The 17,913-nt window shown below is 36.5% G+C and overlaps 1 protein-coding gene across 1 annotated transcript in view; it reads left to right on the top strand.

Annotated features, from left to right (window-relative positions):
- LOC143222114 (uncharacterized) overlaps positions 1-17,913 on the top strand; it is a 51,447-nt gene that overhangs the window by 13,869 nt on the left and 19,665 nt on the right. The window contains exon 2 of the mRNA XM_076448089.1: positions 11,820-11,997. Within this exon, the coding sequence (XP_076304204.1) occupies positions 11,820-11,997 (178 nt within the window). The remainder of the gene's footprint in view (positions 1-11,819; positions 11,998-17,913) is intronic.

Raw genomic sequence — 17,913 nt, forward strand, 5'->3', positions numbered from 1 at the left:
AGTGGAGGTTATGAGAAATAGTATACATCAACTTTATGAGTAAGCCGTTCACTTTAGAAGTCCTTAAGAACTAATAAAACACGTGTTAAATAATTTAGACAAAAGCAAGGCATATTGCTGTAGAATATACAATTATTTTTGGAAGAAAATACGAAATAATGATAATATTCTAATCGCTATCTTTCACAGGTAGAAAGAAATTAACAAGAGAAATAAACTAGTTAGACTCATTTCTAGAGTAAAAAATAATTTTAACTTTTTAACCTGAAAAATAAGTGTATCGATAAGAAGTAATACCAAAAACAAGAGGGAATCTTCAATAACCGCGTCTCTTGAGACTGTTTTAGGTGGGATTAGAGTAAATTAATCTATGAGACCTTGAACGTGGTCAAATACATCAATCAAAAACGTTTGACATCCTGAGTCCAAAACTTTAATTAGAACTTAAATCGGTCAAGAGATAACATAACTATGAGCTTAATGTTTGTTCTTGAAATAAAACAACCTACGAGTCACTCCGTGAGCCGTTATACCGCGGCTTTAAAAGCAGGAGGGAATTCTCAATAGCAGCGGTGCTTAAAATTCTTTTAGACAAGATTAGAATAAAATAATCTATTAGCTCTCTCCCCCTCATTTCATAAGTTATATTTTTATGCGTCAGTATTACCAAACGTAGGGCGCTCGTGTACCCGATTCGATTTTATTACTCATCAGGGTTTTTATCAGTCTACCCTCAAGTTGAAATTCTGTTAGACAGGGTTAGAGTAAATTATTTTTTATGAGACCTTGGATGTGGTCAAATACAACAATTGAAAAGATTTGACCTCTTGAGTCCAAAACTGCAATTATATCTGGTATCGGTCAAGAAATGACGGAGCTATGAGCTGAAAATTTGTACTTGATAAAACATCAACACAACAACAACAAACATAAACCTCAAAGCCATTCTATGAGCTGTTATGCTACGGCTAAAAACATCTGAATGTAATGAGTTATTTTAATGTAGTCAGAATCCTCTAAAACAGTGTAATCTTCACAAGATTGAATGAAACTAACAGTATCTCCTGTGCACACCGAGTGTACATTTTAGGTATTTCTTATGAGAAACGAATATAAAGCTTAAGTTCAGAGCACCAACAAACATTACAGTATTGCAGTTACCAAGCCTAAATATGCAAGAAACGCCCTCTGTACTTTCGTATATGATTATACATCTGTTTCCTGTGTTTATGTCATCACTTAGCGAACCTAGCTTATTTATTATTGCACTAAAACTGCTGTAAGTTTCATCAACAATTATATTAAATGATCTTTTAGCCTTGGAACCTCCATGACCTTACAGCTAGGAGATGTTGAGATACACGTAATTAAGTCAGTATCGTACTAGAGTGTCCTCATTAGCCAAGTCGTTAATAGGGATGACATTACTTTAAGTAAAACGTATTTATACGTACTTCAATATTTACCTTAAATTATTTTGACCAATTAAAGTCGAACCCATATTATTGTTTCTTTGAATTTCGCGCAAAGCTGTATTAGCTATCCCTAATTTAGCAGCATAAGACTAAAGGGAAGGCAGCTAGTTATCACCGTCCACCGCTAGTTGTTGGGTTGCTCTTTTACCAACGAATAGTAGGACTGACCATCAATTTATAACGGCCCACCTCCGGCTGAAAGAGTGAACATGTTTTGGTATGACGGGTACTTTACCTCAGATTACCTTTACTTCTAAGTACCTGGTCATGTCGGGTCAAACTTGCATTAACAGCCGTTTTTAACTATTAAATGACACACAGTTCAACTGAAGGCACATCCATGTCTGAAAACTTCATCCAGATGGGTGTGTGTGTGTGTGTGTTCTTCGTATAGCAAAGCCACAAAGGGCTATCTGCTCAGCCCACCGAGGGGAATCGAACCCCTGGTTTTAGCGTTATAAATCCAGAGACATACCGCTGTACTAGCGGGGGGCTCATCCAGATGGAAAATTAAACGAACATTTATTTTGTGGTAGATGAACCAATCATGTCTATCTATTTATCTGTTTGCTGTTATTTAATCACTTGTAATAATTAGCTTATGGATTTACACCATATCAGTTAAATTTATTTTTATTTGTTTGAGAATTTTCGAAGAAAATTATACGAAGAACCGCCATCTGTTTGTAGTAGTCTATAATTTTGAGCTGATTGACTACGGGGAAAGCAACCAGCCATTTAATAGTCAGTTCTTGTCTGACAAAATAGCGCATCCACAGCCCCATTCTGCAGAAAGTGAACCAAGAATCCTCAGACTTACAATCTAGAAATGATAACCACTTTGTGGTTTTTACCTGAGCAGAGGCGTATTGTTGTACATCATAACTTCAGGACAGAACATCGAAGCAGGTTAACTTATATTACCTCTTACGTTCCTTCCCGTTTTATTTCAAATGAAGTATTTCAGTCTTTGCCATTTGAAAGACTGATGCATTGGCTGTCCAGCTACAAACATGGGCGTTAGGCAACAGGAACACCCCTGGAAAATGAAAAATATAATTATTTATTCATTTATTCAGCACATACGCACATATTTTTTATCCAGCTTAGAATTTCACACCACTATCCTCCCCTCCCCCCGAAAACTTTGCCCCTCGCTGGAAAATATTTCTGCAGACAGACGCCCATGGCTACAAACATACTTTTATTTCTTCCATATACACTCCAGGGTTTGTTATTCACAGACTGCTATTTCTTTATAAAGTGTTATTTTTAGTGGGATATTTATTTACTGCCTTTAGAAGTATTAGTACCTGAAAAAAATGTGAAATTTGTAATAATAAGGTTTAAATAACTACTTCGTACACACTACTGACAACGATAACAATAAAATCTTCCTTTTTAAGCAACTTTAAAGCGTTGTCTCAAAGAACTAGTTTAGATACTTTATTTCCGAGTTATTATGTGTATATAGTATAACAAGTTAAAAAAAATGCGTATCTTTTACGTCACCGCCTTGCTATGTATCGTACTTCCAAACAAACACCACGCCCAAGGACAGACGCTTGCTCGGTTCACTAAGCTTCTTAAACAAAAATACGTTAATACTCGTAAAAGCATTGGAAAATTTTTTCGTCGTTATACAGAACCGTTTAAATGCATAACGAAATGTTTTTAACGACTGGTAATATGCTGAATATCTGATGAATAAACATGCTTGTCATAAAATATACGTTAATGATTATAGGTCCGGCTTAGCCTAGTGGCTGACGTGTCTAAGGATTTATTCGTTCGTTAGTTTAGAATTAGCACAAAGCTACACAATTCGCTCTCTGTGCTCTGCCCATTGCGGGTATCGAAACCCGGTTTTTAGCGGTGTAAATCTGAATACATACTTTTGTGCCACAGGGTAACGAAGAGTTCATGTTCTGTTCTTGTGACAGGATAGATCGGAACAACAGCAACAACACACTCACTCTGTTGACCGGGGCACGTCGAACACTAAGCAACAACAGAAATACGCTCACTATTTGTTGATCTAGATACGTTAAATAATAAACAAAAGCAACCATACTCTCACTGTCTGTTGACCTGAGTACGTTAAACAATAACCAATAGGGACTGTACACTCAGGAAGACAGCTGGAAACCTCAGTTATTATCACACACCGATCCCATGAATCATTGCGCACGCCCATCACTGGCTTCAATAGCTTCTTTTTTAAAAATATTGATCTGAATAATAGGTTCTTCGAAATGTTCTTCTGTATTAGTGTTAGCGTTTATGATACCAATATTCACATAAACCGTTAAAACAGAAAGAGAGCGAGGTAAAAGGAAGAGCTGCTTACCCTGTCCATACGAAGACTGGTGTAGTTTTCTTTAGGGTTATTATACATATATAATAACTTCTGGCGTAGTCAGCGCGGTCAGCAACTAAATACAAGTTCTATTAGGTACCATGACGTTTCAGTTGACAATATTTTGTTCATTGTGTTTTTGTTTCTAATCTTTGTTTTATGAATTGTTTTAAACTCTTTGATATTCGTAGAATCCCATTCTACCATCAACAGCGCAGTGGTATGTCTGTGGACATACAATGCTAGAAACAGGTTTTCGATACCCGCGATGGGCAGAGCACAGATAACTCATCGTGTAGTTTTGTACTTGGTTCATACAAGAACTACATTCACAGTTGTATTGATTTCCTGGGTTCGGCCCTTACAGCAGATAGATCTAAAAAAAAAAGTCCGGTACTACCAGGTGGTTAAAAAGCTCGACTCGCAATCTGAGGGTTGCATGTTCGAATCTTCGTCATACCAAACATACTCGCCCTTTCCGTTGTAAGGGCGTTATATTGTGATGATCAATTCCACTTTTCGTTGGTAAAAGAGTAGCCCAAGAGGTTGCGATGGGTGATGATGACTTCCCTATTGTCTTACACTGCTAAATTAAGGACAGCTAGCGCAGATATCCCTCTCGTAGCTTTGCATGAGATAAAACAAGCTAAAAATGTTTTATGTTACTAAAAGGGTCGTTTTCAGACCATCTAAAAATTAAAAAACGTATAAAGGGAAAATGAGGGGTTGTTTATATATTATTCATCATGCCCTGCTTTTCATTAATGAATATATTGGTCACACGAAAGTTTTTCGAATGCTTTATGATTTCGAGCGGTTAAGTTAACTCGTTTATAACATATATGTAACTGTGGTAGATAGTTTATCGTCTGCTTATTATACTACTATAGGAACTTTCTAGACAAAGAAATCTAGTTACAAAACACATGGTTTCAACAGTTATCTACTCGGTCTGTTGCGGATGACAGTTCTCTTGACGACTAGTTATATGACCAAAGAATGATAACCTACTAATTACCAAATTATTCGATAATCAGACACTGTGTTCCAGATAAGTACCTCTTAAAAGACGACGTTTATAACAGTAAGTCACATAGGGTATACTTATGTGAATCATAAAATAATAGACCTGAAAATTCTTCGCTTTCGAAAAAGAAATATCTGAGTTTAGAAACGTTCTTGTTATCGCATTTTGTTTATGTGTTTTTTGAAATGTTATTTAAAGCCTCAAGATTACGGCATGTCTGCGGTTTTCGATACCTGTGGTAGACAGAATACACATATTTTCAAGGCGCTGTTATGTGTATTACAAGAAATTAAAATAATGTTTTAATACACATACCAGCCGTCTTTGGAATAAAATTTTACTTCAAGTGGGCTTCTCGTCATAACGAAGAGACTACAGATACTCTATTGTTTAACTTTGCTTTTAATTTCTGGCAAACAAACTTTCGAGGCTGTGAGTGTTGGAAGCTTTATTTCAGTCCTCTCAACTCATTTTTTTTTACATAATGGTTCCTATATAGTAATGGTCTGCCAGTAGGTGGCCAGCAGTAAGTTTATGTACTTGCAACGCTAGGATCTGGGGCTCGATCCCGGTGGTGAACAGGACGCAGGTAGCCTACACATGAGTATTAACTTCAAATGACCGATTTTGAGAACAGAGTCTTCAGGTCATCGCGTGGTTTCTATTTGTAAATGAATATGAAGACATGTTTTAAACATCTGAAGAAATGGTGCACGGTTTACAATAGGTTATTGATCATGTAACTATTGCTTTTAACATCGGATATCTTGTTAACAAATGTTAAATTCCATATCAAGAATTTCATACCAGTTCGATAACTATACGGTTAACGTCAAAGTCCAAACCAAAAGCTTCTTCTAAACCGGGTAGCTGCATGGTTAAATAAAAAGTTTCATAACCTGGTTAACATTTGTTAAAGCTCAGGTAATAAGTTTCATCTATGCCGTTGCAAATCTGTACACTTCTAAAACTGTTTCCCAACGTAAAAATCAACAACAACAAAACACCGACAACTAGAGCAATTCTCACATAAAAAACTTCCAAGGTCCCTTTAAATATCACTAGCAGAAATACCTGCTATAAGGGCAGGTAAGCCAGATGGGTTAAGGCGTTCGACTCGTATTCTGAGTATCGCGGGTTCAAATCCCGGTCGCCAAACATGCTCGCTCTTTCAGCCGTGGGGGCGTTATAATGTCAATCCCACTATTCGTTGGTAAAAGAGTAGCCTAAGAGTTGGCGGTGGGAGGTGATGACTAGTTGCCTTCCCTCTAATCGTACACTGCTAAATTAAGGACGGCTAGAACAGATAGCCCTCGAGTAGCTTTGCGCGAAATTCAAAACAAACAAACAAACAGGGCAGGTATAACTGTTTGTTCCTACGGAAGGCTGTTGGGCATGAGATCTTTTCTGGTTTGTTTGTTTTGAATTTTGCGCAAAGCAACACGATGGCTATCTACGCTAGCCGTCCCTAATTTTACAGTGTAAGACTAGAGGGAAGGAAGCTAGTCATCACCACCCACCGCCAACTCTTGGGCTACTCTTTTGGCAATGAATATTGGTATTGACTGTCACACTATAACACTGCCACGGCTGAAAAAGCGAGAATGTTTGGTGTGATGGGGATTCGAACCCGCGACCCTCGGATTACGAGTCGAGTGCCTTAACCACCTGGCCATGACTGAAGATGAGTAGATTAGGACTATCTTTTGGTGTCCCCCCGTGGGTGAGTGATAAGTTTAAGGACTTACATCGCTAGAGTCCGGGGTTCGATCCCTACAGTGGACCGAGCGCAGATAGCATATTATGAAGCTTTGCGTTAAAATATCTTTCTGTTCTCCCTTTGTCCTCGCCTTATTTGGAAAGAGAGAAGTTTACTAGTTTAAAATGCTAATATATATACATGTAAGAACAGCTGGTATTGGTAGAGAAAACTCTATGTAGAGGAGCGAACAACGTTTCGACATTCTTCAGTCATCGTTAAAAAGTCGAAACGTTGTTCGCTCATCTACATAGAGTTTTCTCTATCCATATTTTTCTCTAGAAGTGGGTTTTCTCGTCATCACGGATTGAGATGCTAAAAGTTGAGGTTTGAGTCCTCGAGGTGAACCGAGATTAGATAATCTATTATGTAGTTTTACACTAAAGCAAATAAACATAAGAGAGACTTTCAGTACATTCAGTCGGCAGTTGTCAGTAAAATATATGAACAAAACTGCAACAGTTTCGTTTTGATAATTATTTAGGTAGTTAGGGTTCAGTGGTTGTTAATGATAGACGGCTATTTTTCTTTTCATGATTTATCGCTCACGTCATTTCACGTGCTCGGAAACAAACATCCGTGTTAATAATTATTATTAGAAAGTCAGTATTTGTGTAAAAAAAAAAACTTGCCGTGTTTTCTTCAGCACGGTTAAACACACACAGTTTATGATAAAAACGTTCGAAAAAATGTGTTTAAAAGAATTGTTTGCTTTCACCATTCTTCGAGATCCGGTTTTAAGTTACGTCTTTAGTCCGATATTTACGTTAAGACTGAAAAGGAAGTGTTTTAAGGTAACTGATGGTGCTAAACCACAGGAGCTGAAAAATATACTTCAGAATGTATGTGTGTTAATGGTTGATGGAATGAGGAAGACGCAGTCTTTCTGTGTTTTTTGAATTTCGCACAAAAAACTCCACAAAAACCACCTGCGCATCGCCTGCCTCAATTTGCAGCCGTGCCATAGCGGCTTATAAAGCGACTTTGAGTTTTTAAAGTTTTTTTCAAGAACAAACATTTAGATCATGGCTCCATCTCTTAAACAGTCTGAGAACTAATTACAGCCGCGGCTACTGAAGATTTTCTCTTGTTAACTAAAACACTTAGAGGGAAGGCAGCTAGTGAGTACGCCCACTGGTTACAACGTGTTGGTTAATCTTGTCTGATCTGGTAATGTGACTTGAACATTACTGTTATAGTAGCAACGAGCCATAAGTCACGAATCCTCGGATTTACAATCTGGGCACGCTAATTTTTAGGGCCTCGGCAGACTCTATAAAGCTAGAAGTTTAATCATTGTTTGGTTTTTGTTTATATTCGTAGGCTTGGTTGAAATATCCAAAGAAAAACATTATAGTAAAAAGAAAGACGAAATACTTTGTATAGAAATAATTTGTTCATGTTTTCCGTGTGGTTTATTAACTAATGAATTGGTATTCCGTAAATATAATTGAAGCATCGCTCACGGGTATGCAGTTTATTGAATTAGTTCCAGAATGAAAATATTCAGGCAGAGTAAGAGACAAAAAAAATTTAATTAAGAAAAATGCGGCTTAGTAAAGATGGAAGACTTAGCATTGCGTATTCAGCAAGATAATGTCAGCGTTTTTATTCGTATAAAATGAAATCATATTTGACTTTCATCTATCATAGACTGCCGATAATGTTCGGTTTCTCTCGCCACAAAGAGTGGATGTGCGAAGCGCATTAATGTAAGATATAACTGTGTGCACGGAAGTGTGACTCTTATTGTTTCCTTTCTCCACACTCGCTACTTAGTCAGGAATGACTCATCTCGTTGTCAACTGAAAAACGGTTTTCAAAGAAAAACTCATTTTATCAGTAATTGTTGTTATTTTTTTAAATTTTGCGCAAAGGTAGACGAGGGATATCTGCTTTTACCCGTCCATAAATTAGCAGTGTAAGACTAGGGGGAAGGCAGCTAGTCATCACCACCACCACAAAACTTGGGCTACTCTTTTACCAACGAATGGCCAGGTGGTTAAAAGCACTCGACTGTAATCTGAGGGTCACGGGTTCGAATCCCCGTCGCACCAAACATGCTCGCCCTTCCAGCTGTGGGGGCGTTATAATGTAACGGTCAATCCCACTATTCGTTGGTAAAAGAGTTGCCCAAGAGTTGGCAGTGGGTGGTGATGAATAGCTGTATTCCCTCTAGTGTTACACTTCAAAATTAGGGACGGCTAGCGCAGATAGCCCTCGTGTAGCTTTGCGCGAAATGCAAAACAAATCATTTAGCATATACTAAAATAATATAATTATTTTTATGAAGATAGCCGTTACTGAGTTTCTCAATGTATGCTATTTTGACGTGACATTTCAAATGCGTTAAAAACGTAACTGGTTTAGATTCATATAATATATGAAGAGAAGTCGATCCCAAAGTATGTTAACACATGTGCAAATACTCTGAAAAATAAAATACACATTGTAAATAAAAGTATGTTTGGCACTGAGTTTTCATATTTAATATAAACGTAAATAAGTAAGTAATAATACGTTTTGACAGAGACTCCATGATTACTGAATCAACAAACAGGACAGGGTATTCGATTTCCAGAAAAGTATATTTTTTGTATTCATTACTTTTGAGTTAAAAGCTTAAACTGAAATAGCAACTTCATAAGCTCTGTTTTGTCTTCATCACAAAACAGTTATTATGTAACCTTAGAACAAAAAAAATAATACAAAAGAAAATGTGCTCTGAAGTTCCATTTCTAGGCTATAGTTGAAATGGTTATCTCAGTCCACGGAAATCATTTACTCGTCGCTATTGGAAGATATTCACTTCGATAAGCTGCGCATGCGTTAAACGATAAACTGATCGTATTGAGTCGAAATTAAACTTTTTAACTACATGATAAAACTCAAACAATTTGGGTAACCGACACCTATAACTGAGCACTATATGATATATATATAAACCAGGCGCACAGTGGGATGTTTACATCTAGTTTTAAAACAGGCGAAGCTAGAAATGGCTAAACTATTTCCTAACTACCAAATGTTCCAGTATTTCCTCGTTTTGTTTTGTTCCGATCAGAAACAACGAAAGTAACAGTTTCTCTGTGCCTCAAATTGATTTTGACATCTATAGTATGTTGTTAAACACAGTTCCTTTTAATCGTACTTGGAGAATCACTTCTCAAAGACAAATCACACTGAGAACTTATTTTTCCAGCTTAACTTGTCTTTGGGCAGCTGTGAGAATTGAGATTTAAGTAGGTTCACAACAACTTAGGCGTGTTATTTTTAACTTTATCCATTGCTTTTAACTATATAAACTTTTAACAAAATTTTCCTTGTTTGTGGTTTTAAAACGCGATGCAATAAACATCAGGCTATTTGGTAAACGTAAAAAGTATGTTATTCTAATTGAACCTCTTTCAGGGCTGTTATAGTATTACTCCGAAAGGGAAAAAAAGTCCCAGTTTTCTCTCCCTGGAAATTTAGTTACTCTATCAGTAAACCGTGTACAACAGAAAAAAACAAACATGGGCTGAAAATAAACTTCCTTGCATATTTTATTTAAATAAAAGCTAGTATTATGAGGATAAAATAAGGGATTTCGTTTTCTTTCTAAACATCGCTGTGGACGTTAGAAGGTGCTAATATGCAAAACTAACCCACTACAGGATGTTTAGCGTCAGTAATCGTATTTAGTACAAAACCCTCATTAATTCGTAAATTTATTTGTATCTTATCGCTTTATATAGCCCCCCAAGTGACACAGTTGTATGTCTGTGGATTTATACTTCTAGAAACCGGATTTCGATACCAGTGGTAGGCTAGTGGGCAGATCACATGTTGCCCTTTGTGTATCTTTGTGTATAATAGCAAAACAATCAAACAAACGCCTTATGCATACATATTTCTTGTTGTTTATTATTATTTATTTCTGGAAAATAATATGGAAAAATAAAATTAGGAGTTTCGTTAGTATTAAACCTTTAAGTAGTATCCTTCAAAACTAAATTCCTAGATTGAAGAATCCGTAAAAACGTAAATTTTCTTAAATGTTAAAGTCTAATCAAATATGCTCACCCCTTCAGCCGTGGAGTCGTTATTATTACGTAGTACGATCAATCCTACTATTCGTTAGTAAAAGAGCAGCCCAAAAGTTAACGGTGGGTGGTGATGACTAGCTGCATTCCTTCTACTTTTTTCACTGCTAAATTAGGGACGAATAGCGAAGACAACCCTGATATAGCTTTGCGCGAAATTCAAATTAAACCTAGAAACCACAAATTATGCAATATCAACTTACCAATGTTAATTTATGTTGCTGCCTTGCGCATATCACTCAAAACATTCATGCATTAAAGAAATCTAATGAAATTTAGTGCCTTTAATTGGATTTAAACAACTTTCAGTTTAAATTTCTACCTGTTCTTGGCCCGACACGGCTAGGTAATTAAGGCGCTCGACTCGTAATCCGAGGGTCGCGGGTTCGAATCCCAGTCGCACATAATACGCTCACCCTTTCAGCCGTGAGGGCGTTGTAATCACACAGTCAATGCCACTATTCGTTGGTAAAAAGAGTAGCCTAAGCGTTGGCGGTGGGTGGTGATGACTAGCTGCCTTCCTTCTAGTCTTACACTGCTAAATTATGGAGGACTAACGCAAATAGCCCTCGTGTAGCTCTGCGCGAAATAAAAAAAACAAAACGAAAACGTTGCTATTTATTAAAGTTGATTATTATAGGAGTTGTATTTGTTTGTCTCCTTTTGTGACGGCGATAAGTCTACAATTTAAAACGTTAAAACCCGGCGTTCGATTCCACGCAGTGGAAATAGCAGATAGCTCAGTGTGTCTTTGTTCTAAACTAAACAGAGTAACATTCGGTTTTATACTGAATCCAGTTTCGACATTTAGAAATGTACATATTTTGAAAGAAGAACTTTTATAAAGAATTCTAATAGCTTTCCAGGTTATAGCAAAAGAGTGGTAATGGTCATCACGATATTCGCTATTATTATTAAATTCTTGGTTAAAAATGTGCAAACATAAACCACATTTAAATCTATTGTTTACGTGTTTTTTGTCTTAATATTTTGTTTATCTAACTGTGTAATAAAATACATCGGACGTAAATGTATATATATAGGTTTGGTATTTAAACATACACATGTATGTTGATTATTTTCAAAACGATGTTTGTTATTTACTTAATTCCAGGTGATGCTGAAAATTTATACTCGTGTCTTGTGTGCCGATATGGAGTACAAAACGCTTTGTATAACGCCCGAAACTACGAGCAAAGAAGTAGTCCGAGTGTTGTTAAATAAATTTCGAATGAAGCATCGAGATCCAAATTTATTCTATCTCACGATGGAAGTTTGGATGCGAAAAACAGGTAATAAATGAAAATTTAATCTGAATATATTTTTACCTACCTGCCTGTAATTATTGATATTCGATCCATGAATAACCTCGTGCTTGTTTGACTAGTGTATCCATACCAACATGACACTTATTGTAAGTCATTTGTGACATTTTTTGTGAATTTATTACCGATAGCTGCTACATTAGGTTTAAGGAAACACTAGGACACTTAATAATCTGTACCTCAAATCTACTATACACTAGAATACTTAATAATCTGTACCAAGGAATTGTGCGATGACCATCACATTATAACGTCCCCATGACTGAAAGGGCGAGCATGTTTGGTGTGACGGAGATTTGAACCCACGACCATTGGATTACGAGTCGAGTGCCTTAACCAACTGGCCATGCCTGGGCTCATGCTAAACAACTATGACATTAAGAAATTTACGAAACTATTTATTAAGCCTTGTTGTTCGACTTGACAATGTTCGGTCTTGGGAGTACGTTTCTTAAATATCATTAGATGTTTGTTTTTAAAGCTTATATGTCATTTGTCAAAATTCAAAATAAACAAAAACAAATATTGACTTCACGACAGTATAAATTACCACGTTAAACGTCTTTTATGTGACGTCGTTTTAGCGTCTATTAACTGACTAACAGATAAGGCACTACTGAATTCTGGTGCAAATGGTTAATTAGGTGACCCTCAGAGTGGACTTCGGTCACCTTTTTTGTCAAAGAAGTTGAACAGGTAATAGATTTTGTTTTTTTAAATTTTGTGCAAAGCTACACGAAAGTTATATGCGCCAGCCGTACCTTATTTAACAGTATATGATTAGAAGGAAAGCAGCTAGTCATCACCACCTACCGCCAACTCCTGGCTTACTCTTTTCTCAACGAATAGTGGGATTGAGTGTAACATTATAACGTCCCCCACGGTTGAAAGAGCGAGCATGTATGGTGTGAGGGGAATTCGAATCTGCGACCCTCAGATTACGAGTCGAACGTTCTAACCACCTAACCATGCTAGGCCTAGACGATAGAGTTTATATGTAACTGTTATGTGTTTTATGGTACATTGGAATTATTTTCACGCGCTGGCGTAGTAAAATATAAATAATTTAGTGTCTTATGTAGAACAACCTAAAATTCCTAAACAATAACTAGTATACGAGGATCTGTACTATATAGATTGCACTCATTAATATAAACTGAAGGATAATTAACAATGCACACCTTAAACCCAGGAAACGCTAGGATGCTTACCAACCTTGATGACGAAAACGTATTTAAATAATTTCATATGAAAAAAGAAATCCTAAAGTTTTTCGAATGGCAGTCTACGAAATGGCGTCCGTTTGCATTTTGGAAAAGAGAATATTATTTGTTTATTGTTTAGGGATAAATGCGAACTGTTCTAGGGGGCGGGTGGTAAAAATTTATAAAGAAAAGAAAAAAAGAAATGATAACGAAGCCATAATGGAAGGCTCGAGCGCAAGCTCTTTTCAAACACTTTGCAATTTTCATTGAAAATCGAGCATTTTGATAGCATCTGTAGCTGTGTGTACTTTTTTTTTTTTTAAATATATATATATAGCTGTATTTTAGGGTTTTTCTCTCAACTCACCAACCTCCCTTTCCTGCTTACGCGTATGATTCACAAAACACTAGAATCGAAACCACATATGTCGTCTTGGGACGTTTCTTTAGAATTAAGAGAACCTAAACAAATAAGGGTGTAAGGAAAAACAAATTACGTTTACAGCTTCCCTGCCCACGGTCTTGTGGGAAGAGATAGGGTAAAAGTGATGGTTTACAGAATTTGTTTAATGTGTTTGTTTAAGTAGAAGATGAGCCAATGTTGGCTCTCGAGGATGTCTTTTGTTTCCCGTGTAGCCTTGCGTACTGTGTACTCGTTGGAATTACACTGATAAATATAGAATTGTATACGTAATTCTAAAGGACTTCTTGCAATAACCTTGTGACTAAGATATGAAAAGTTAATGTGGGTGAGAATGCAAATAATCATCTCTTTTGAAATAGTTTTGGTTGTTTGGCTTAAGCGCGAAGTTTCAGAAGGGGCTATCTGCGATTTACAAACTTATTTTATTTTCGACCAGCTAGTTCTGATCCCAAAATTTACGGACCACTTCGAACATTTGTATATTTCTTAAAAACAACACTTTTACAATACATTACAGAACGATATACTTAAGTGAATATATTTTAAAGCACACCTTTTGTTTTTTTCGTAACTATTTTGTGGACCAGCTAAAATTTCTTTCTGTGGACTGACTGGCGGTTGGACACAACTGTTTTATACTATGTTCAGTAAATAAACGTTGAGTGTGCATTAAAACCAATCATCATTTCAGTCTTGCTTTTAGATTCCTTACTATCATTAAAACTAATTACGTTTGAAAAAAAAAAAGGCTTCTGTAGGTGATATGAAAGAAAGAAAAAAACCTAAACCATATCATTGAAATGTCAAACTGAGAATATTATGGACAAATAGGACAAATTAAGAAGGTGTTAATAAATCATAGTCGTGATTCTGTGTAAACCAAGTTATGTTTGATTTTAAAGGCTTACAATCTAGCTACGGGTGATTATGGTGGAAAATATCATACAACTTTTCTCCCAATTCACCCATAGTAAGCGTGAGAAAACGTTGTATGATACGATTAATTTTTATATCAACTTTCACTGCTTTATTATACTAGTTGCAGGTTGAAGAAGCAGGAATTATACAGAAGTTCACGTTAGATAATGTTCCCCCTACTTCCCTTCTTTTGCAGTTAAACCCCTCATTAGATGCTAATTGCATACCCCGCTTTTAAATCTAAATAGCCATTTCACACCCTTACCAGTTACCATACAAATAATTATAGTAATTGGGGAGACCAATTCTGGACGAAGCTTGATAACATACACACATCGTCTCTATATTTAGATTTGAGTAACTAATTCCGTGATGTATTTTATTTTCCCATATCTCGCTTCACGTCGTCATGAAGGAATTCTTTTGAATATGTTATTCCCCTGATTTTAGTTCCAACTAAACCTGCGACTTGAAACATTTCTACTCGTCACACTCTCGGATATTTTATACGTTTTGTTTCACAGTGAATAATTAGCAAGGAAAAAAGACTTCCGGTATCTGAGAAGGAAAAAAGGAAGTTTTTTACGAGAGTACGGGTTTGTTGCCGTGAAACCTACAGACTTTTAGCTTATTGTTAACCGAAAGGAACTTCAGTTTCTCTAGATATTACCAGCTTTGTCTGAGACTAGACGTGTTTAAAAGGATTTTCTTTCAGCTGGGAACTGTCAAATGCAGCTCTTTGTTTTACTTCCTTTTAGGCCTCTAAGATTTTTGTCAGTGGAGTATATATTACTTTCTTCATTTTGCAATTCGTTTCTTTTGTTTAAGAGCAAAGCTGCACAAAGGATTATCTGCACTGTACAACCACAGGGATCGAACCTCTAACTTCAACGCTGAGCTCCGAAACTTGTATAAGCTGGTCGCTGAGGCACCGAGGGTTACAGCGGCTTGTTTTATACTCTTTAAGATTTGAAAATGTCTGACACAAAAGGCCCTGATTTTGTAAATGTATGAAGGTAATATCTAATAAGTGGAATATTTAACTCGAATGGCGCAACTAGTGAAAGTGGACTAAAGGACTAGGTATTTATAAGGTTCGGTTAAAGTTGCCCTTAATTTAAAATTATTCCCTAGAAGGAAGGTAGCCAGTAGTAACCCCTCCCTAACTGCGCTTTGTGCAGCTTTATGAACCAAAGAATGGAACTGACTCTTACTTCTTTAACGCGCCCATAGTTGAAAGTGCGAAGTGTGTTAAACGGAGTCACGTGTCGAACCCTGGACCTTGCGATACGGAGCAAACAGGCCAACAAATGAGCCGCATCCCGCTCGAATAGTGAAACTTGGTATACCTATTTTATTACATTATATCACTCCCTCACTATCTCACACACACACATATATATAATATATATATAGTGATAAAGATGTGTATGCTTAATGATTAGATTGTATGTCGTTAAACTTGTGGACAAGAACACAGCTCACATATGATCGCTTAATTGGATTGGTTAAAAACTTGCTTATCCTAGTCAACGTTGAATGTGATATATAGTCATACTAGACCTGATGGCCCAGGCATGGCCAGATGGTTAAGACACTCGACTCGAGGGTCGCGAGTTCTAATCCCCGTCCAACCAAACATGCTCGCCCTTTCAGCCGCGAGAGCGTTATAAAGTGACGGTCAATTCCACTATTCGTTGGCAAAAAAGTAGCCCAAGCATTGGCGGTGGGTGATGATGACTAGCTTCCTTTCCTCTACTCTTATACTGCTAAATTAGGGACGGCTAGCGCAGATAGCACTCGTGTAGCTTTACGAAAAATTCAAAAACAAACAAACAAACTGGAGTGAAGCCGTATTCCAAAGAACCCAGCTCAATATGATTTTTTAAATTAATTGGAATATTTCAAAACTTGCTTATCCTAGTCAACGTTGAATGTGATATGTAGGCATACAAGACACGATCCACTGGAGTGAAGCCGTTTTACAAGGAACACAGCTCGCATATCATTTCTTAATTTGAATGGCTCAGAACCCGCTTTTCCTTGTCGACTGAAATGAAGCTTTTTTTTTTTTTTTGCTGTAAAAATTATGTGCATATGTGTGTGTTATTTGTGCTAAACATTTTTACTGACACTTTCTCAAAACACGTTCACCACTGTGTAAATCAATACAACAAAAGTCATGGATAGGTCGCTACTCTTTACGAAAGTTTTCATTGAAAAACAAAACAAGGAAAAAAAAACGTGTTAAATAGAATTAGGTACATGTGTTCGGTACGAAAAACAAAAATACCGCCACATGGCTGGAAATTTGTAAATAGTATACGACAGGTGGTAACCACGTGTAGGAAGTCCCTTCAGCTCGGAGAACTCAACACCAACACATGTCCATTTTAGCACTGTCACATGGAAAGAATATCCTCTTTCAGTGTTTTTTTCCTGAGTGTGTGTGTGTGTCTGTAGCAAGGCGTTTGACATTTTCTAATTATTAGTTGATTTTTGTAGGTGTAAGAATCTGTTGAGAGAATTACATTAATTTCTGTAAATTCACTATAGACACAAATAGTTTGTTGTTCTTTACCTGATTCTATCCACCTTGTATATGTATATATATTTATTTAGTTATTTTTGTAATCTTAAAGAAATGTTATTGCTTGTTTACCTCATATAAGTACATTGTATTAGTTGTAATTCGTCCTGACTGAAGTTTACTTGGTGTGTGCATCACTTTAGTAAAAAACCTTGAATATTTTTGGAATTTCGCACAAAGCTGCACGAGGGCTATCTGCGCTAGCCGTCCCTAATTTAGCAGTTGAAAACTAGAGGGAAGGCAGATAGTCATCACCACCCACCTAAAACTCTTGGACTACTCTTTTACCAACGAATACTGGGATTGACTGTCACCTATTAACATCCATACGATTGAAAGGGCAAGGATGTTTGGTGTGATGGGGATTTGAATCTGCGACCTTCGAATTACAAAAACCTTACTATCTTGATTGAACAGTCTTACCAAGGAACAACATATCACAGGTCCTTGTATTTAGTTTTATAAAGGTTAAACTACCTTTAAATAATGTTACACTTTTTTTACTATACAGACTTTGTATTTTTACCTAACTATGTGGGAATAGATTCAACTGGAATTTAGTTTTCTACTTTATCTTGGGTTTACCTTCATTAATCTAAAATTTCCTTCAAAATTTATTTCAATTCTGATACATAAAAGTAGTTTACCTTTGATCATTCCTTCGTAACAATTCTTTTAAAATCTTTTCCACTATTTAGATGTTCGGGTTGTTATCGAAATACACTTACATTATGAAGGTAATCTAG

This window comes from Tachypleus tridentatus, chromosome 8 (genome assembly GCF_004210375.1).
Source record: "Tachypleus tridentatus isolate NWPU-2018 chromosome 8, ASM421037v1, whole genome shotgun sequence".
Taxonomy (NCBI): Eukaryota; Metazoa; Arthropoda; class Merostomata; order Xiphosura; family Limulidae; genus Tachypleus; species Tachypleus tridentatus.